Raw genomic sequence first — 21,915 nt, forward strand, 5'->3', positions numbered from 1 at the left:
TAAACAAGCCACTTTGGTGAGCTTTTTTGGTGAGAAGCTGTGAGAGGCAAAGAGAAAGAGAACCCACATGACTGGCCACAATATGGCCAAGGTTGAGAGACTAATCAAGCTCAAGGCTGATGTAGTAAGTAGGGAAGACACAACTTTTCCAAAGCTAGGTATGTTTTATTTCTTGTTACTCCATTAATTACTATTAATGGTTAAAGGAAGAGGAACTGAAATAAGCCCATTGCCTTCTGGGATGTCCCACTCTATGCAGAGTTATGGCTTTCCCATTCAATTTCTTCTCAGGCACTCTGAAATGTTGGGTAGGCACAGACTCCTTTCTCCACATATGGTTTTGATTAACTGTAAATCAGATGGCAGTTAAAGGAGCAGAAACTACCTAGCAGAACTCTGTTGGTTCCTAGAAGAGCTAGCCTACACTAGGGAAAAGCTATGGTCAGAGAGATTCAGCACCAGGAGAAGGCAAGTGGGAAAAACATGTGACTGTTAATGTGGCACTTGGAGCCAGAGTTATGTGTTGTCTTTGTTCACAAACCATGCAAGCATGGAAGTTCATAGTAGACACGTAATAATGACCTGGACATCTCTGTGTTCTTTTCCAAAACAAAGCAAGCTCCCCCAGGTGCTTAGTCCCTGTGATTGTGGAGATAAGCTAGAGATAACCTAAAAATTGATAATGCCTCGAGAAAACTTCAGAAACCAAAGTAATTGCTGAGCAGGACTACTTGTGATCTCGAAATGGGAGCTTCAGCATAGCTCCCTCTGCCATTTAACAAAAGAAGCATGAATTATGCAAAATAAGCGAATATATACAAATATGCACAATTTACTTAACTCCAAATTCTGCTTTCCTTGATTAAGACTTTTTGTTTCCTTATTGCATGAATGGGAATAATGAGTTTTAAAACACAGAATATGCACAATTATTATACGTTCAATTATTATTATTGTGTATATAAGCAAAACATAAAAAGGATCAGGAATGCAAATACAAAAGGTAGTCTGTTTAAGCCACTTGCCAGACACTTCAGAGGAATGGTATGCCAGTATAGGGCTCTAGAGCATGCAGTTCAACAACTTTCATTATGGGGATACATGCCCTGTTAATCTGCATCTCCAGTCATTAAGGGTTGGTATATTTACCTGTAGTGTTGCATTTGCTTGCAAAGCAAACCCAGACTTCTGACCTCTGAGCCAGATCCCATGGCATAAAACTGGCCCTGGCTCTCTCCTTGCTATGTAATTGCCTTTGCTTGGCACAGCTAAGCAAGGGCTGGAGGCAGCTATCAGCGCTGCAGGAGTGCCAGTGTCCACTCCTGCATCAATAGTAGGAACGGGATAGTTATTCGGTGTGTTGTTCCTTTCTATAGAGTGGCAACCAGTAGGATCAGCTCATTAGTTAAGGCCCCTGGAAGATCTTCTAAGCCAATATGATGCCCTCTCCTTTTATCTAGCATTACTACCATGCTGTTAGCCATCCCCATATCCCACGGCATTATGCTTCAAAGACTTGCCACATGAAAAGTGCATTATCTATTGTTAAGTTTAAAAAGAAAATACTGAGTCAGGATTAGTGGGTGCAGTTTTGCAACTGGGGAAATCTGAAACATGAACTCCCCTAGTTCTAAAAGCCTCACTCCCCTTTGAACAGGACCCCTATTAATTAATTCAGTTGAATTTGCCTTAGGAAACAGAGACGACTACAAATCCCATGCTCCTTGGCAGGAAAATGAAAACTTTGAACATGCTCAGGACCATCATTTATGGTTCAGTAGGGGCTAGGCAGCCTTCTCCTGTTTCTAGAAAGACTTTTCTTTGTTTGGAATGGGTAGTAGCAGAATTCAGCACACAAAAAATAATTAATTTTAAGTTTCTGAGTGTTCCCAAGGAAAGTTCAAAGCAAAACAAAAATGATTTTTGAGACAAGCTGGTTGAGTTCACCCGTTTTTATTCCGAATGCGACCTACTTGAATGAAGATGTTTGGTTTGAAGCTCATAGCATACCTTTAAAGGCAAATTGACTATAGCAATAGTCTGATTCCTAAATCCTCATCAGAATGAAGTCTTACATAGTCTTCTTGTCGTTTCTACATGTAAACAGGATTATGACTCTCCAGCTCCATAGAATTTCACCAAGACAATTAATTGTTTGGAATTCCCACTGAGCACTCCCTGCTTATTGGTGCCTGAGATATGCTCTGTCCTGGTTGTACTAATTTGTGATCAAAGATAGCCTTGCCATTTGATTAGTTGAAACAATGTTGTCAAAAGACTGGTCAAATATTAGCCAACAATACTCAAGTATTTAAAGCCTTAGTTTAGTCTCTAATTGCAAAAGCCTCTGTCTCCAAAAAGATTCTAGAGTCCAGTCCTTCACAGGATTTTTAAAGACCACCATACTAGGCCTCCCTCCCCACAGCAAATGTAAGGGACTCTCTTTCTCTGTTGAGCCTAGTTCCTACCGAGGTGTTTGTGACCTGTGCCGCTGTGGTGAAAACTCGCATATGTGTGCTTCATGCTTCAGACCTGCTTTTATTATTTGTACCCCGCACACCTAAGTGAGTTGCCCCAGCCACTCTGGGCGGCTAGGATAACTGGGCAGTAAGAATTACTAGGCCCAAATGATTCAGCCTTAGTTCTCAAATACCTCATATGCATAAGGGAAAAGTAGGGGTTTTGGCTGTGCTCTGAATGCCAAGGTACCTGCAGGCCATTCACACATGAATTTGGCTGCTCTATGTGAGGCAGCCAGTTAGAGCCCCCTCTCAAGCAAAGGAGCCCTACACACACACACACACACACACACACACACACACACACACACACATTTAAGAAGTGTCGTGCTGGATCAAACCAAGGACTTATCTAGTCCAGCATCCTGTTCTCACAGTGGCCAACCAGATGCCTGTGGGAAGCTCACAAGCAGGGCATGAGTGCAGCACCGCTCCCCCCATTTGAGCTCTCAAGCAACTGGCATTCAAAGGCATGCTGCTTCTGATACTGATACCAGAGGTTGTGTACAGCCATTGTGACCCTGAGCTGTAGCTTCTGGAGGAGGAAAACCCCCCCGAAAGTTTTAAGAAATGTCTGAATGACAGAAAACAGTTAGCTTTGCCTGGGTGTGTGTGTTTAATAGCTGAGGTTTTACTCAGTGTCTAGCTGCACAACTCTCTTACTCATTTAGTTTTCTCTTTGTCTTTTGTTGGTATCCTGGATTTTTTTTGGCCAGCTTGTTTTTTCTGCCATCTCCCCTTTTCCAGTTGCATGGCTCCTTAACTCACCTTGTCTTTCTTGATAACATACAACCATCTTGTGCCCCTTTGATTGTGTCAGTTCTTCCTCCATATTCTTTATATGCACATCAGAGGCATCCTTCCTTTCCATACCACCAGGACAACCATACCCTTATTTCTTGCACCTTGTTGCCCCACCCCAATTACTGTTTTAAATTTCATAGGTGGGAGGGTAGTAAATAAAGTAGTTTACTGTTCTTATTTCTCTCTGCTAAACTATGTATAACTTGAGATTTATATATGGATGAGCTTGATGTAACTATCACAGAATAGCTCCGTGCAGATTGACAGGGTGCCTTCTTTCATATAGTTGTGCCTCTGAGTGTTGCAGTGGCTGCAGCAGCACTGGAACCCCCTTTGAAGCACAAAAATTGCTCTGCTGGGATTGGCAGGTGAATCACACCTGTGATACACACTTGTATCCATGTTATAAAAATTGAGATTGCCAGCTTCACAGGCATTGTGATCCCATGTTGGCACTTCAAAAAAATAGTTGTCAATTGAACTCAGTGGCATGTGAGGATGAAACTCTTATCTAAAATTGTTTTTTGTTGTGTGTAGAAGGAAATTCAAGTTAACTGCTTTGGCTCAATTGTAGCGCATCACTAGAGCAATTCGACAAGATACCTGGGTACAGTAACAGACCTGGTTACTGTACTTGCCTATAAAATACTTCGAATCCCTCTTTGCTCTATTGGGATTAATATTCCTGCATTGCGGGGGGGTTGGACTAGATGACCCTTGGTGTCCCTTCCAGGTCTACAATCCTATGACTATAATATTCATTGTAATTGCCAGTGTTTTCACTCAAAATATTGCTTGCTTTTTCATTTCAGGGAGGAGCCATCTCCATCCTCACCGCGTGCGAAAGACCAAATGACTTTTCAGGCATGGTATTAATTTCTCCTCTAGTAGTTGCAAGCCCAGATGTAGCAACACCGATCAAGGTAAAAATACAGGCATAAATTAATTTCCAACACACTAGCTAAATGTCAGCTGAGCTTCACACAGTCTCCAGCCAGTAGCTCTTCTTCCCCACCAGTCCTTCCTCTCTGTACATGTCAATTTGCACTAAAAAAGAAAAGAAAAGGGGGAAAGGATTGATTTAAGGCCCTTACTAATTTTTAATGAATTTCAGAGGAAAACTCATGGTCACTACGAAGACTATGGGGCTAAATATGTGTTGGAAACATGTGAATAGTAAAATCCCAGTGGCTGCCTTTTAAGAAAGCGCATGAGGCATCATTGAGAGTGAGAGATATGGAGCAGAGAAACCTGCAAAGACCTAACAACTGCCCTTTGCTGTCACTTTACCTTTACAATCCCCCCCTCCCCAGTTATTTCCATATTCCAGGTTCATGTTTACCTTTGTAAAGTCACTATGAGTGGAAGGACACTTGACAGTTATAATTCTGCCTAATGACATACATTTATGTGATTAGTGGGCTTGGGGAGCGAAGTTCAACCTGGTTTAGCTTTAGCTTCATAGGTTTAGTCTCAGTATTACACAACAAGCAATTTTGAATTTGCTTGCATTTAAGTGGATGTTGGGGGGGGGATGCCCTGAGATTGGAAAAGTAGCCTCCATCCCTATAGCCAGTCCCGTCATCTGTTAATGGTAAGCATGGGAGCATGCATACAGTTGATGCTCTACTCAGACTTTATAATGGTAAAATTTAGATTTTTAGAATGGGGACATATCCTAATCTTCATTATTTATATCAGTGGAATTCAGCTAAGTTTTACTCAGAGAAGATCTATTGAAATGGATGCCCCTAACTTGGACATATTCGTTAGTCCACTCTGAATAAAACATAGTTGAATCCCACCTTATTTGTCTTGTTAAGAGCGCATGCAGTGCATTTATATGTACCATCATCTAGATCAGGGTTTCCCAAACTTTGGGTCTCCAGTTGTTTTTGGACCACAACTCTCATCATCCTTAGTTAGCAGGACCAGTGCTTGGGGATGATGGGAACTGTAGTCCAAAAACAGCTGAAGACCCAAGTTTGGAAAACCCTGATGTAGATGGATATGCACCATAATGAGTTAAATCTACCAACCACAACTCCTGGCAGAAGACACTGTGCAAGAACCTGCTCAGATGAGTTCATTAGCTTTTCCTCAGATATTTTATCTATCAAGGTACTTGTTACACAAAGCTGTTTAATTAAAAGCCTGTTGCTTCACTTAGTATCATCCCCCAGGAAGCCAGAACATCTCATCTCCTCAGGCCAGTGCTAGGAACTGAGCCTAGACAAAACACACTAGGCAGAGTATAAGTAGTAGTGCACAAACAAAGCACAGGGTCACATTCATGTCATATATTTAAAGCACTCTTATACGTCTTTAATAGTCATGGCACCCCCCCCCAAAAAAAGAATACTGGTAACTGTAGTTCATTAAGGGTGATAGGAAATATAGCTCTGTGAGGGGGTCTCCTAACATGTAGAAATATTAGTGCCAGTGGAAAGGTGAACTTTTCCAAGTGACTTGAAGTTGCAGGACCACATTTGCATTTCTGGAGAATACATTTATGTCCTAAAATCTCTCTCTTGGCCCATGTGCTAAATGGAGCTCATGAAGCTTTGGTACAAAAGGAGTGTTCCATGGCAATGGCATTTGCAATGCCGGTAAATGCCTCTGTGACTGCTTTGATATTTGGTACCTTGGAGAAACTCTTCATTTCATCCTTTTTATCTTTGCTCTAATACAGTATAATTTCCCAATCCATAGCAACTTTGATGAAGGAGGATGAGAGAATGTTATGTGACTGGGTGTACTTAATGGATTTGTACTCTAGCAAGGTCGCACTTTATACTTTGCAGGAAGTATCTCTGCATACAGTATTTGACATTCAAAGAGACTATAAAACAAAGGCCCAGCTATTTGTTTTCTTGGTTGTCAACATTTCCAAGCAATCACCACTTAATTAGAAGGTAATTTTCAAAAGATCAGAGGAGAATTTTAAATATTGGGCTTGATTGCAAAATGCTTTTAGTGGGAGAAAGAAATACATTTTCCTTCTCTTCTGTGGGCATTTGTATGCTCTGGAAGTTCAGACCTTTTGCATTTAACTCCCAGAGGGCAGGTATGCAATAGATTTCCTTAGTCAATGCCTGCACATTTGTTCTTGTTTATTTGTGTCCCCCTAGAGAATGTGCTTCGCAGAAAGAGTTGCAGCCTAGGCAAATACTGGGTGGATTGCACAGGCGACAATTTGCATTGTAATAGACTGAAATTAGAAGTAAATGGTGATGAGACAAAATTGGACTGCATTGAAAAGTGAAACACTGCCTCAGTATTAGCTTCTTCAGCAAGGACACTCTCCCTGCTTATTTTGGTGCCAGGAAGAAATGCAGGAGTCCTGAAGCGGGACAAAGATGTGTTGAGGAACACTGCCTGTTGCATCATGCTTGTCCTTGTAAATGGCCGTGGGAACTTTTCCTGCCTTTTCAGTGTATTTGTACTAGAGCTGTTAGTTGGCACTTAGGACCGGATCCTCAGCTGGAATATAACATTGTTGTGGTGGTACAGCAACAGAGAACCTCAAACCATTTCTGCCACCTGCCGATCTGGCTCCTGCAATTCTCTTCTTTGCTGTCCAAGTTACTAACTGCATTCATCTCCCTCAGGTTTTTGCAGCTAAAATACTTAACTTAGTTCTGCCAAACTTGTCCCTGGGATCTATCGACCCAAACGTCATTTCCCGGAATAAGAAAGAGGTGAGAATTTTATTGCTCTTGCAAATCATTGCGGTGTCTGTTCTTGTTTCCCAGTCTTGTCCATTTGTTCTTGCCTCAGCAGTTTGACTGAACTACAAGGGCCAAGTTGCATCTTGGTGCAAACTGATGAAATGCCCTTGGAAAAGGGATGGGACCTTGTCTGTATAGACAGTGAGAGAATTTCAAACGGCACTTAGGAGGAAAAAATTTAATCCAGCCTGAAATGACTTAATCCTCATATGTTTTGCATCAGTATTGTGAAGCAGGGAAAATTCCTTCTGTCATTCTGTGTCCCTGTTCTTCATCTTAATATGGAAGCAAATGGGTTGACTGCATAGTTGCCATGATGCACCAGTGGTGGAGGCTGCCCAGTAGTCAACCTTGCATTTTGCAGTAGCTCTGTAGAAAAGCACCTCCGTGATGCTTACAGACATTTCCTGAAGCACAGGATGCAAACCTGCATCTGCAGCCGCTAGTAAAACCAGAGATGTCCACAGCAGCTTTAGCATCAAAACAGTAACAAATAAAAATGTTCTTTAAAGGAGAACACGGTCGTGGGCAAACAGGGAGGGGGGAATGAATGTAAGCAGAGCCTGACAAAGGATTGCTAGATGGGGTTGTAGTTCATAGTAAAGATCAACTGAACTGACAGGAAATGGCACTCTGGGATTTTGAAAAAATCTGGAGACTATAGCATGTTAGTGAACACACATTCCTACCAGCTCAGATTTCTCTCAGATGCACTGTAAATATACTGAATGCTGCTAACTCGCTAGGTAAGCTGCATTGCAATGATTAATACATGCTGATGGAGCTCTCACCCTGGAAATGCTAAGAAGGTGTCTGACAGCAAAGTGCCAACAAGATGCCAGCAATGCAGCAAGGTTAAAATGCTTCTTAGCACGTCCAGCCTGTTGTAGTCAACATAGTCAACAACACTTGTACTTAACAGAGAGGTCCACACATAGCAGCTTAAAGGAGGATTGGGTGTATGTGGCTAAGTAATTGAGCACATGCTCTGCATTTAGGGTCTCAGATTCAAACTTTGGTATCTTTCATTGAAGAGTCCATGAGCCAGACTGCATGCTAAATTTCCTGTGTTTCTGGGCTTTTCTGTACAGGGATGTTTTAACTTAAATTGCTGGCAGAGGGGCTGCAACATACCTGTAGCTTGCATAGTAAAAAAAAAATTAAAATGCTCTTATTGAAATGTATGGGATGGTCCGTGTCCCCCCCCCCCCCCGCAAATTACAGACACACAGGGGCAATAATCCAGATCAGAACCACAGCAGGTGGCAAAGGGTTAAAGCCTTCCAAATCCCCATGCTAGGGTCCCAGCAATTGGTGTAGAAAACAAATCAAATACTTAAAGGCACAGCTACATAGTGAGTGTAACTTGTAGTTTGCCCTTCTGATAACAGATCTGGCTAGGAAAGATCCCTGCCTGAGAGAGCCTGGAGAGCCATTATCAGTCAGGCTAGACAATATTTGACTAGGAAGAAACAATGGGCCATCTCTCCAGAAGGCAGCTTTTGGCAAGTGCTCATGGAAGTCATCCAATCCTTACAGTACACATGTGCAATGTATTGGATCTGTGCTAGCAGTAGCAGCTCACATGGAGCGGTGTTGTTGTGTAGCCACCCTCCCAACACTGGCACAGCATACCTGAACAGTGCTGGGGCTAGGAAGGGCAATGGTGTGGGTAGGACTGTGCAGATGTTGGATTGGCTCTACCAGTAAGGCCATGCAGTCCTGCCCCAGCACCGCCCAGTTAACCTGTAGCAACACTGGTGTTGGCCAGGCAACTCTGTGATGCTGTTCCACCGCACTGACCACTACTGCTTAACAAATGGCTTTGGAACCAGGAACGCCTCTCTGATGTGTCGTCATACATTACAAATACCTAGCAATTTGAAAATATTGTCTAGTCTGCTGAGATTTGATTTCTTCTAAAACATTACCTATAAAAGTTTGGACAGTTTCTCTCTCTCTCTCTAACACACACACACACACACACACACACACACACATGGAGCAGTCCCCAGTTTCTTAGTTCCACCTACACTCAGAATCTACTAAATACGAATTTAGAATCTGCTGGGAACAGCATGGGAATTTGTCTGATATGCACATGAGACTGTATCAGATTAAAAGCCCATCCAGGCCTTTCTAGGGCCTCTTTCTGCACAAGTGTTCTCAAGACACACCTCCCGACACCTATAGGGTGTGTGTATTAGGACCCACCCTCCCTATTATTATGGCTATAGTTTGTTTTAAAACGTTTTTAATGCTGTATATTCAGTTGTTGTAACCCAACTTGGGAACTTATGGTGAAGGGCAGATGATAAATTGAAATAGTAGTAGTAGCAGTAGCAATAACAGAGCCCAGCGATGCAAAAATGCCCAAGGTGAGTCACAGCTGATCTCTGACTCCAAAGTTTGTCCGTCTCTGTGCACCAGAACTTCCAAGCAATTTGAATACATTGCCGTGTCTGCTGACATTGGGTTACTTTTGAAAAATGACCTATCTGTAGTTTGACAGAAATAAATCCCCAGCATTTTAGTGTCATCTACACTCAAAACCTGCAGAATACAAGTTTAGATTGTACTGGGAACAGCCACTATTTACATGCTGCACGTATTCATCTGCCAGACCAATTTCTAGTCTCTATAAATATCATTGGGATGTCCTCCAAGAATTTCCTGACTTGTTTGTGTTCATAGCAGTTTGGTTTTGCAAACCAGGAACTGAAATGTAAATGGTGGATTTGAGACATTTGATCAAAAATGTTTTCTTGCTTGTTAAATCTGATGCAAAACTCCAGATGTGTTGCGGTGCAATTTCAAAAGAAAGCAAGGCTGTCACCATAATCTAAAATGTGTTTGATGCAAAGGCTGTGTTGCTATAGGTTTATACTTGGGGGGGGGCTTGCCTGCCTTAAAAACCAATAGCCCCTGAATCTAGTTGAACAATCCCTATTGGTCCCATATTATAATGTGCATCTCCATCTACATTAAGATACATCCACCTGGTTCAGTGGACCTGAGTGATCATTACAAAGCAGATGGGACTCCAGAATCCAACCTTCTCCCACACACCAGTCTTCCCCTCCCAATCTCTGAAAAGGTCATTAGACCAAATTTTAGGGCTGAAGAACTGTATCAGGAAAGGATCAGGATATTAGGAGGAATTCAACATAGCGCTAAGGAGATCACTCTGTTGGTGCAAGCATTTGTGCTTACCTGATGAAGAAAGCGCGCCCCCTGCACCCTGTTCTGGGGGGTTCCCCTGGCCACCACCCCCGAGATGGGGGAAGCCCCGTTTCACTAGCAGTAAGTAGTGGTTTCACTAACAGGACTGGTTAGATGAACCCAGGCAATAGTTTCTGTGCTGGAAGCTTGGGAGGGAGTTGCAAGCTCCATGATTACTCTGCAGTATCAAAGCAACTCACAATGTTCCAGTGATGTCTATTGTGTTTTCTTCTTGGTTTTGCTTTACTGTACGTACTTAACTGCATTTCTACCATAGTTTTGTTTTTTTATTTCTTTTCATTTATATCCTGCCCTGCCTCCCAAAGGAGCCCAGGGAGGCAAGCACATCCACAGTTGTTGTTGTTTTTAAAAAAGAAGCATCCTAAAACAGTTGAAAACGGTTTCGATTAAAAAGACAGTTGTGGTTAAAACCTTTATTTCTTTCAGTGACCTCAGGGTTGCTAGGGACCGTATTTTTCAGTCACTGAATGCCTGGATAAACAGGAACGTTTTCAAATAAGTGCATGTTTATTTATCTTACCACTTACATCAAAGATTAATTTAGTGATAACATGTTGTGGGATTGCCACTGATTACATGCTAGAAAGGGCGCATTCTTTTCCCTGAATCACAGAGCAAATTCAAGAGCCAGCAGCATATTACTACTGCTGTTATTGCGTCATTTTATAGCTGCATTTTTTTAAGAAAAAGCATGAGGTTTTCATAAAATTAGTATAATTTACTATATGTTTTAGGAACTTGTTTGTTCATTATGCATTTGAAAATGTGTTTGGAAATAGGATATTATATCTAAATTTTGCATGGTGGCTCCTGATATCGAGCAACAGGTTTTTGTCTATGGTTGGTCACCATTTTGACTAAAGATGCCATTCCAGGGCTTGTGGTTTCTTGCTCCTGTCAAGGCACTGCCAGGAGTGAGGGAGGAGTAAAATGGAGGGGGGGGGGTGTTGAGCAGCCTAGAGTAGCACACAGCTTGTTTGTGTTAACAGCTAAACTTTAACTATGGTTTTATTTAGTGGATGGTGGAATTATTACATTTGTATCCCACGATTCCTTTAAGGAGCTCAAGGTGGTATACATAGCTCTCCCCCTCCCATTTTATCCTCACAACAACCTTGTGAGGTAGGTTAGGAGGTATGACTGTGATTGGCCCAAGGTGAGCTTCACAGGCGAGTGGGGATTTCAACCAGGTCTGACACTTTAAGCACTACACCACACTGGTTTAAGGTCATGTGTGAATCACACCTTTGACTCCATCCTGTTTACTAACATTAGAAGGAAAACACAAGCGTTTAAGGGAAACTGACAGGCATTGAGGAGCATCCATTTTGGGATGAATCATCTCTGCCCATTCTTCCTCTATCCTTTCATAGAGATATGCCCCATTCTACATGGTCACATCAGCTGCCCTGGTCACTAACATCCCAGCAAATGTTGGTTAGGATTAAAAAATAAAAAATCAGCATAAAACAAGGTTAGGAAGAAGAAACAAAGAAAATCCCATTAGGCTTTGCATATGAGGGTGGCGAAGGTGGTACGTCATATGAATTTATCTACATTATTTTATTCTGTAGGAAGAGGACGTCTGTCACTCCGCCCACCCACTCCTTTGTGATTTTTCTTCCCCCAATAATTCTTTATCTGTTGCTTTTTTGTCGGGGAAGCAGCTTGAGGCTGGGCTGCCTGCACGTGGTGCTGTGTCACAGCACCAAACAAACAACTTGGCAGCTTTTAGTCTGCAGCCAGTTGCTAAGTAGCCGGAGCAACCCAGCACTTTTGTTTAAATTGGAGGAGAAAAGTCAAATTGGCCCGGGTGAAAATGTCAGAGCACACCCAGGTGCTGAGAAAGGGAGTTGGAAAAATTGCATGAACTCGCCTCAGTTGTTCCGTTAGCCATCTCTTTTCTTCTTCCCTGAAAGCACATTGAACAGGAGGCCAGACCTTTCTAAAGCAAGGTTTCTCCTGAGCAGAAATGGGAGGAGGACAGTGAAGAAGCAGGGTTTAGGGGTCAGCAAACACTTCCCCTCAGAACTTGTGGGGGGGCAGGGGGGAATGAACGAATTCCTATGCCCCACAAATAACCCAGAGATGCATTTTAAATAAAAGGACACATTCTACTCATGTAAAAACATGCTGATTCCCGGACCGTCCGTGAGCCAGATTTAGATGGCGATTGGACCGGATTCAGCCCCCTGGCCTTAGTTTGCCTACCCATGGTTTAGATAAAGGCAAGGGAAGAAATGCCTTTATTCATACTTGCCTACTTATTTAGAGTGGACTGTTTGCAACCAAGTTATCCCATTGGTGCAGGGACTTAGGGACTTCCACCTGTACAGAAGGATTTCCTTTTCCTCTTCTCTTCCCCCGTCCAGGCAAACAAAATCTGTTCTGGGTTTCCCCACAACCTTCCCACGTACCCTTTAGGCACAGGGACACAACCCAGCGTTTCTAAGAAAAACATTTCTGTAGGAGAAATAGAGGCACAGAATGACTGTGCCCCACATTTTTCTAACGACACTTTTGCACCCAAGCTGTGTTTCAGTATTTGACTAGAAAGCATATCTGCCTTCAAAAAAATCAAAGCAACCACCCCAAACCAACAAGAAACTGAACTTCCGGCACAAGCAGCATCTCCCATGAGTATTGAGCAAAGTCCATTTCAGAAAAACCATGTTATCTGCTGTTCATACTTACTCTTTACACAGCCGCGGAGATAAGCACTGCCAGGCAGTTTCCAGTGGCCTGAACTCTCAGGAGGGTGCACCACGTACCCCACATGCTGGCTCCAGCCACCCTGCTCCTCTCATTGCTGGTCCACTGGTTTTCCTTTGCCCAGTGCTTAAGCCCAGGTGGCCGCCATTTTAATTCCCCCACAATGCTTTTGGGGCCCCAAGACTGCGCTGCTTTGGAGCAATAGTACATAGAGCTCCAGAGGCATTGTGGGGGAATTAAAACGGTATATGGTAGCATTCGCTGGCTAAACTGGCTTTTATTTTTTGCTGCTGCTGTGTCTGCCTTCTATTGTCCAGGGAAGAGAAGGGCCAAGGGCCACTACAGGGAGTGGGGGCAGCAGGAGCCCCACCAGACCCAGTGGTGGCCCTCTTCTTCCCCCTCTACTGTAATGAGATGGAATGGCTGCTACCAACTGAGGGAAGAAGGAGCTAATCTCCCAGCAGAGTCCATGGAATTCTGTGATGAGTCAAAAGAGAAAGGAGGTTGATGCTCTCTTATTGTTAATATAATTGATGTATCACTATGTCCTGCTTAATTTTGAAATATTTTGGAATTGAGATGCTTATTGATACTTTGTGTTGATTTTTCAAAAAATGAATTGTATTGTTTTTGTTGCTGTATATTATGACCTGCTTTGAACATGGTTTTCTGTAGAAGGCAGCATACAAATTAAAACCTCTCATGTGACTGTGGTCAAAACTGAGAACCTTTGCAGAGGCTTCACCACATGAGAATAGGGTGTCTGTACATTAAAATGTGCTGCCTTTAAAGCAAGTATCCGTTGAGGAGTTGGTTAAGCCATAAAATGTTCATTCAATGTCCCTTTTATTTCAACAGGTTGACTCTTACACCACAGACCCGCTGGTTTACCATGGCGGCATGAAAGTCTCCTTCGTCATCCAGTTGCTGAATGCCATTGCCAAAATAGAGCGTGCGCTCCCCAAACTGACTCTTCCCCTGCTGGTGCTCCATGGTTCACCTGACAAACTCTGCGATATCAAAGGCTCTTATTTGCTGATGGATACAGCACCAAGCCAGGATAAAACTCTCAAGGTTATCTTGGCTTTTTTTTGTAGGATTAAGGGATCGGTGTTTACTGCTTGGCAGTTCGATTGGGCTCCTTTCTGACTGATGTAAGGCACTGTAGAGGAAAACCTCACCTGGGGGAGAGGCCTGTGACAACTTCTCTATCTTCCACAGGGTAAAATGAGTTAAACTCTGGGGCAATGCTTAAGTAGGCCTAAGCACATTTATTTGGAAATAAATACCACTGGATGGCACCCAGCTAACTTAGAGTAGACCTGCTAAAATTAATGAACCCAGTTAGCCGTGTCCATTAATTTCACTGGGTCTATTCTGAGTAGGGTGAACATTCTATTGATTTCAGCCAAAACACAAGGAAGTTAACATGAAGAGGTAGCAATTAGTACAACAGGCTAGCCAGCTCTCCCTTGATGCTGTTAGTAATGGGAAGCATGTGCAGAAAAACAAAAATGGGGAGTGCAATACCTACTAGGATTTCACATCCATAAAATATTTAAATTACACTTAATTTTTATTCATTCGATGTTTGAATGAACATCTGCTCTAGCAATAGGAGAGTAAACAAAAAAGAGGGATAGAATGTATTTTTATCAGGTGTTGATGAGCAGCTTGAAACAAGCTGCCTTTCGAGCCACTTTGAAGTATTTATGAAGAATTACAGTGCATGCAGTGTAGTTTTGTACAAAAGGGATGGTGCATGCTGAAATTTGGCACCTGCTTTCAATCCATGGTTACAAACAGTAGTTATGATAGTTGAACAAGGGAGAGATGTGGGGCTTCTTTTTCAATCTCTGTTTGGTTTTGTGACGCTAGCATTACCACTCTGTGTGCAACAGAGCATTAGAGGAAAGATGACTTGTTAAAGTGCTAGTCTAAACTGCAGTTCTATTTTAGCAGGCCACAGACGGCCACAGTTGCTTGCATGATGCGAGGGGGTTATTGTAAGCTTGTGGAGTTCATTCATATGCTACACAGTGCCTGTTGTGCAATCCTAACCCCCACCCTTGCTGTTGATGGTGGCGAGAGCAGAGGTTTAGGATGGCACATAGTGTCCTCTTCTCTGGACCTCCACTGACAGAGAGGAGTTGTGGGTGCCAGTGGTGGTGGGTTATCCTTTGCCCTGGCAGACAGGAAGCTACCACTGTCAGTAGGCAGCAGAAAGCCCCCAAATTGGTCGTTTTGATACATGGTGCCAACATCTTTGGATCCATTGGGTCGTTTTCAACTAAGTTTTACTCAGACAAGACCCGTTGAAATTGATGGGTCTGCATAGCTATGGCTTTGTGCCTTTAACCGTTCTTGTTTCTTCTCTTTGCAGGTGTATGACGAGGCTTACCATGCCCTCCACAAAGAGCTTCCTGAGGTGACTGCATCTGTCCTTAAGGAAATACAGTCATGGATTAGTCAGAAACTCTCAGCAGCTGCTGAAGAAGCCCGTCACTCTTAAAGAAAAGCTGGCTTGAGACCTTCTTAAATTGTTGTTGGGCTATTCCGGGAAGATATTTTTCCCTTTTCTGTTTTTTACAACCTCTTTTCGGGGGCAAAAATGTTTCTCTTAAAGGGACTCCTGAAACACGTTATTTTTAAACAGACATTTCCTGTGGTGTTGTGGGGAGGGGGGTTGCCACGCAGCCGTTTAAAGGGCACTTTCTTCCCAGGAGAAAGAGCTATGGGAATGTTGTATCAGTACAGACTTCCCGGCTGGGGGTGCTGTTTTAAGGGACTTCCTTGAATCCCCCCTCAAAGCCCACAACACTCTCTAAACATGTTCTTTGTTGTCCAGGGAGTTCCTGAGGTGCTGAGGTATTTTTTTCCATTTTTTAATATTGCAATAATCTTCGGAATGTTTTAAAAAATAATTGGCATCTTCCATGTCATTCAGTTTCTACTCTTGCCAGGTGACAATTCCTCCCTCCTCTACTTCCAAGGCTACAGAACAGACCCAAAGGGAAACGTCGTTTATCAGATGGAGATGGAGCTAGGAAGGAAGTTAGGCTGCTGGCGGAGTCTCTTCCTGTGTGAATTCAGGCCATGACTGTGTTTAGATTTAGGGTCAGGCCAGGCCGAAAGGGCCTCTCAGCCCTCAGGGCTTCGAGAACAAGGAAGAGTCCAGCAGACCACAGGAACAGCGCAAGCAGCACTCTAGATGTAGCGCTGTTTAGTGATCAGCCCCCAAAATGACGCCACTGAGGAACAGGACTAACAGAGAAGTCTACAAGCCTTAAGGCGTAGACTCTTAAGCACACAAAAGAGATGCTGATGATGTTACTTCTGCTTCCAGAAACCAAATCCTTCTTCTGTGCAGGAACTGTAATCTGTAAATACGCGTAGGGGCTGCTTTTCTTGTTATTTGTGTTAACTGATAACTTAAGGTGTAAAGTCAAAAGTTATATTTAAAGAAAAATATTAAAGATAATATATAATGTCTCTATAGGTCATTCAGAGGTATCTAGAGGAGGAGGAGGAGGAACAACAGAGTATAGAATGAAGGCAGGGGATGTCACTTCTGCAACATGTGTCCCTTTAGGGGATTTCCAGGCAGCACAAGTTTAACTCTGCCATGTTGCAATATGAATGCAATTGCCACTTGAAAACCAGGGAGTAGCCACCCGTTGCTTTTCCACAGTTCTCACACTCCTATTTCTCCTTTTAATTAGGATGGGCCAGGCAGAAACAACTTGCCTTTGGGGGTAGGGTAGTGTTTGTCTCCCTATTCTTTTATTCTGTCCATGGTTGGAAGGAAATAAGGGGAAGGAGTGAAAGAAAGAAGCCAAAGTAATGGAAGAGTCGGGGACAGGAGGCGATTGTAAAAGTTACTGGATTCTCAGAGTCCGTGGTACACGGGGGCCCTGGAAGCTTGACTAGGGCTATACTTACTTGAGGAGGGGAAAATGGGCAGTGCTAAGAATTAAAAAAAAAGCCACCTGTTGGTGAAAGTGCTTGTTGCATATGAGGAAGATATTGACGAGGGGTGAGGAAATGGATAAAATGGGCTGTTTATGGTACGCATCTCTAAGGGAGGGGATTTGAGAGCAAGATAGTTACGTGGAATCTCTTAACCGCAACAACTTTGGGGTATTAGCTTTCACTGAGACTAGCTGCTTGGCCAGCCCAGACACATCTGCACCAGGAAAATATGAAGGAGCAGCCCATGGCTAGTCAAAAACATGCCACCTAGCTATGAAACAGTGCTTTCAGCCAGCCCAAAATTGCCATGTTTGTTGAAAGTCTGTGTAAAAGTGCCCCCCTCCACCCTAACCAAAGTGAGGATGAGGTGCCTGCCAACTTTGCTTTGCAGCAGAATTCTTCTATTTACTACTATTTTCCCCTCTAGAATAACCCAGTTAGCACTGCTGAGCTAGTCTCCTGTTAAAGTGACTTGGAAAGGGAATCAGTTTAAAAGTTTTCCATTGGGTGCCTACCATGATCTTTCTACAAGAGTGCCAGTCCTGCTTTTTCCATGCATTTCTGCTCTAGAGGTGTATGGATAGTGGATAGGACTTTATATAATAGATGCCCAGCAGGAGTTTGAACTCTTTTCACCTGCTGGTCTTTCAGCTTTGCACTGGGGGCGAACAACACAGCATTCCCCACTGTTGAGATTTTTCAGCTGGACCAGTAGTCTGTATTGCAAAACCGCCCAGATTATGACAGTTTCACTTCCCACCTCCAAAGCCAGTTCCTTTTGGGAACTGTGAAAGAGAACTTTGTGTAATAACAAACAGCCCCCGAATCTAACTTTAATTAGCTCTGATCTGTTCTCTAATAAGGGTGTGAGTGGCAGAAGCTTAACACATCACAAGACCTCAGCAAGAGGAGCACTGTAGGAGTAACAGTCGCCTGGTTTGCACAGACTTTTGCAACTCCTAGCAGTTCATCCAGATTTTTTTTTAAAAAGCCCCTTTTGTTATAGAATTGTGACCATTTCAGGGTGCTTAAAATTTCCTTTGACAGGCCCCGGATTAATTACTGGTTGCAGATTTTATCAGTCATTTCACATCACAGAGGACTTGCCCTACCATAAGAGCTCAGCTGACTGAACCGGTGCAGCTGTAGTTGTGGCCTGTGGGTTACTAAAATGGAGACTGGGCTATGGGAGAACAGCATGCTTGCCGTTGCATATGGGTGGTGGGAATTATTTCAGCGGCAAAAGCCCAGTGAATTAGATACACTATTGTTCTTCTGGCTTCATAATAGGCTTCTTTTCCCATTCCACAAGCTGAGGGAACAGGCAGTATTGCAAGGTTGGTGACTAGCTAAGGTGAATGCCCTTGCATTTATAAGCCTTAAAAAAAAAATCAGGTAAGCTGCATGGATAAGCAGCAGTTGGCACAGAAGTAAAAGCACTCAAAATGCATATTGCACATTAAAACGGCAATCAAGGTGGAGCGTATTCCAAAGATGTGCATGTTAGCTTAATTCTTCACCTATTCAGATCAACTGGGAGTTTAGCCACAGTGAGAAATCTAGGTCAATGCTGGCTGCCTTGGAGGAGAAGTGCTTTTTCGCATTTAACTCCTACACACATGAGCACTGCTGGCCTCTATTGTATACATGCCCAAAAGAGGTTCTATGTTCAGTGCCTTTGAATAAATTTGTCCAGAGAAAGCCTGCTGTAACTCCTGAGCTTTGAAGCAATAGATAGAGTTAGAACAGACTTCCCCAGCCTGGTGCCCTCCAGATGTTTTGAACTATAGTCCCCATCCCCCTGACCATTGCCAGTGGTGGCTGGGACTGGCAGGAGTAGCTGTGATCTTCAGGATCACAGGTTGGAGACAAATGGATTGGAAACCATATTCAACTGTCAAAGTCATGCATAGGTTTGAAAAACCACACTGAATGGGAAAGTGATAGCTACTGTTATTGGGAAAGTGATAGCTACTGTTATTGGGAAAGTGATAGCTACTGTTTGTTCATTTTGCTAAGGAATATGCATTTGGGGAAATGCAACCTGGAGAGTGAGTTAGGGAGGTTATGTTCTTTTAAGAGCAAATAGAAGCTGGCCACCTTCGCATAGGCCTATTGAGCTTCCATCTGCCATGGAGCTTTTAAAAGAATAGAACTAACTGCTTAAGCATTGCTTTCAAAAAGAGGGAGGGGCAATTTAAATAATACTCATTTGCTAGATGTTGGGGAATTCGAAAAAAGACTTATATTCCTGCTGGGCAGAATAAACAACAGTTCATAAACTGAATTGTGCTGGATCAACACCAGTGAAGGCTCTAAAACAAAAAATCATTTCTGCTGTAGTTAAACCTGTCAAGTCTAAGCTTGCTTATCCTGGGAAGTTGGACTTCTGCAGTGTTCTAAAGAAAGTAACTTTGTGAGCAACCACAGCTGGCAGCCAGGGGCAGCGTTTGGATTGTTGCAGGAAAACAAGGGCAGAGCCACAGGCTGCATTATGGCCATAGCTGTGGCCTCTTGCACCTGCCCTGAGAAAAAAGAGAGAGATTGTAGTGGTGATCTTCAGGAGCCTGCCTTGCTAATCAACATTAAACCAGCTGAAGCTCCTTGGGGCTGCCCTACCTCAGGCCTGCACAACTTGTGACCCACCAAACTGACTACAACCTTGCCTGTAGTCTGCAAAGTCTTCTGCTTTTACAATCCTAGACATGCAGCAGAAGTGGGAGTCTTACAGAGTCTCAGACATTGGTGAGTGAGCTGTTATTCAGCTTGGCAGGTGACAAATTGCACAGGCCTGCCCTACCTTAAAATCACAAACTAGAGTTCACCAGAAGCATCTACAATTTTAACTTGTTTGATGCATGCAGTTTCTGGAGAGCAAAGTTCTCCAGAACTTGTATCAGCTTCCAGACTGCTGTGCTGGGGACCAATGGAGTTTCCCCCTCTTTGAGAACTTAGTTCCTTTATGACAGAGCAATAGTTGTGTGTAACTAATGTATATAACCGCCATCATATGCACCGGACGTGGCATGACAACCAGCCTTCCCATAACATGTCTGGCACAACGTTTTATAATGAGCCTGCTCTTTTTATATCAGTCACCTTGCCACTTTGATGACATTATCTTACCAAGATAACTTATTTTTCCAAGTAATTCCTGTGCCACTGTTTCTGCTCGTTTCATTTGTGCTCCGACTCACACAGTACTAGACACTCAACATACATACACACTTGAAATGCCTGTATTTACGGCGAGGAGAATGTGTACAACTTAGATACTTTTGAGAGAAAAAGAAAAATAATATGTATATGAACACTAATAATAAAGATATGGTTTTTTTGAGTATGGCATGATTGAGAGCATTTGTACCTACCCAATTATATCATGAGCTGCCAAGGTGTTTGGTTGTTGCTCTTTTGTAAACAACAACAGTGCTTTTACCCAGTTAATATTTGATAAATAGACCAGGGATCTCGTTAACCAAAGGGGAGTAACTCAGGGACATTCTACAAATGATAATTCAAGTCTTTACCACACTCTAAAGACTGGGGTCTTTGGGAATGTAAACCCAGGTTAGAACAGGATATACTAGCACGTGCTCATTTTCTTTGTTGATGGCACTGGATTGTGTCAGCGAGGGCTTTTTGTCTTCCCAGCAGTTTAGAGCCATTTTGAAGTGCAGGCTGGGAACACCACATGGGTGAAGACTATAGCGTACACTTTCACATGGTTGAAAAGAAAGAGCATGGGCACAAAGAATAAATGCTAAAATGCCATTGATTGCTCATATAAATGTCTACTCATTTTCCCCTTGTGGGCTTCCCACAGGCATCTGATTGGCCACTGTGAGAACAGAATGCTGGAGTAGATGGGCCAGCAGACTCTTCTAAGCTTATTAGAGCTCCCATGTCTCCAATATGGCGCCTTCATTGAGTATACCTGCCTAGCTTCCGCTCCTTCACTTTGCACCATCACTTCAACCTCTGTCCAGCTTCTGAAATGCACGTACACTTCCTGTGATACTTCTTTGCTCTTAAATGCAGGTGTTCTTAAGCCATGTCATTCCCAGCCTAAGTGAACAAGGCCCACAGTACACTTAGAATCCCAATTATATCCTTTTAAGCTGTTTTAGGGCCTCTCCAAATGGATTTTTTTAAAAATGTGTATTCTGCAACGTCACTGGTAAATTAAACAGTGGTGGATTTATACTGAACCACCCACACATTCCACTTTTTTTTTTACTTTGCTGTACTGAATTATTGCCTTTGGGAGGGGCACTATAAAGCACAACAAAAGTGGGACAAAACAACCACAACTCTTGAACATTATGGAAAGTTACGAGCATTATGGAAAGTATCAGTAATTCAGCAGGAAACCAAGGGACATACTCCCAATTACAAAGCAATATGTCCACTCCAAAACTTTTCCAGGCACAAACTGTGGAAAAAAGGATCACGTATAACCATCCCAATACTAGTATTTGCACAGATCCATCATGAATGCACATTAAAAATGACATCTAGAGAGGCCCTTAGGAGGCTTCTTGCAATCTACATCCTTGGAAATGCTGAACCTTGAACAGCTAATAAAACCTGTTACCAATAAGAGATGCAAGATAGAATCCCCTTTGCCCCCCTGCTGTGCTAGGGACCCTCGCCCTTAATACCTAATGTTTATTTTTGCTAGCATTGGCTGACGCTCGCTTTTAAATATCTCAGCCAGCCATCATATATCTTCAGTAACAAAGGCAACCACCTGTGCTCTAAGAAAATCTCATCATCTGCCACATTTTTGCATCTGCTATCTCCTATCAGGAATCCATCCTAATATATTTTTTTCTGGGGTTGTTGAGCTGGGAGGCTGCGAGCCAAGTGTTTTCAGAGAGAGCTTCAAGCTGCCAAGGCAACAGTTCAGTTCCACTGTAAGGTGAGGGGGG

At 43.0% G+C, this 21,915-nt stretch overlaps 1 protein-coding gene across 9 annotated transcripts in view; it reads left to right on the forward strand.

Annotated features, from left to right (window-relative positions):
- MGLL (monoglyceride lipase) overlaps positions 1 to 20,318 on the forward strand; it is an 84,714-nt gene extending 64,396 nt beyond the window's left edge. For all 9 annotated transcript variants that reach the window (XM_081900497.1, XM_081900500.1, XM_081900495.1 and 6 more), the window contains 4 exons: positions 4,136 to 4,246; positions 6,935 to 7,024; positions 13,868 to 14,083; positions 15,393 to 20,318. In XM_081900497.1, coding sequence (XP_081756623.1) covers positions 4,136 to 4,246; positions 6,935 to 7,024; positions 13,868 to 14,083; positions 15,393 to 15,521 — 546 coding nt within the window. In that variant the 3' untranslated portion in view covers positions 15,522 to 20,318. The remainder of the gene's footprint in view (positions 1 to 4,135; positions 4,247 to 6,934; positions 7,025 to 13,867; positions 14,084 to 15,392) is intronic.
- The last annotated feature ends 1,597 nt before the right edge of the window (positions 20,319 to 21,915 follow it).

This window comes from Podarcis melisellensis (assembly GCF_964234715.1).
Source record: "Podarcis melisellensis genome assembly, chromosome: 2".
Classification (NCBI taxonomy): domain Eukaryota; kingdom Metazoa; phylum Chordata; class Lepidosauria; order Squamata; family Lacertidae; genus Podarcis; species Podarcis melisellensis.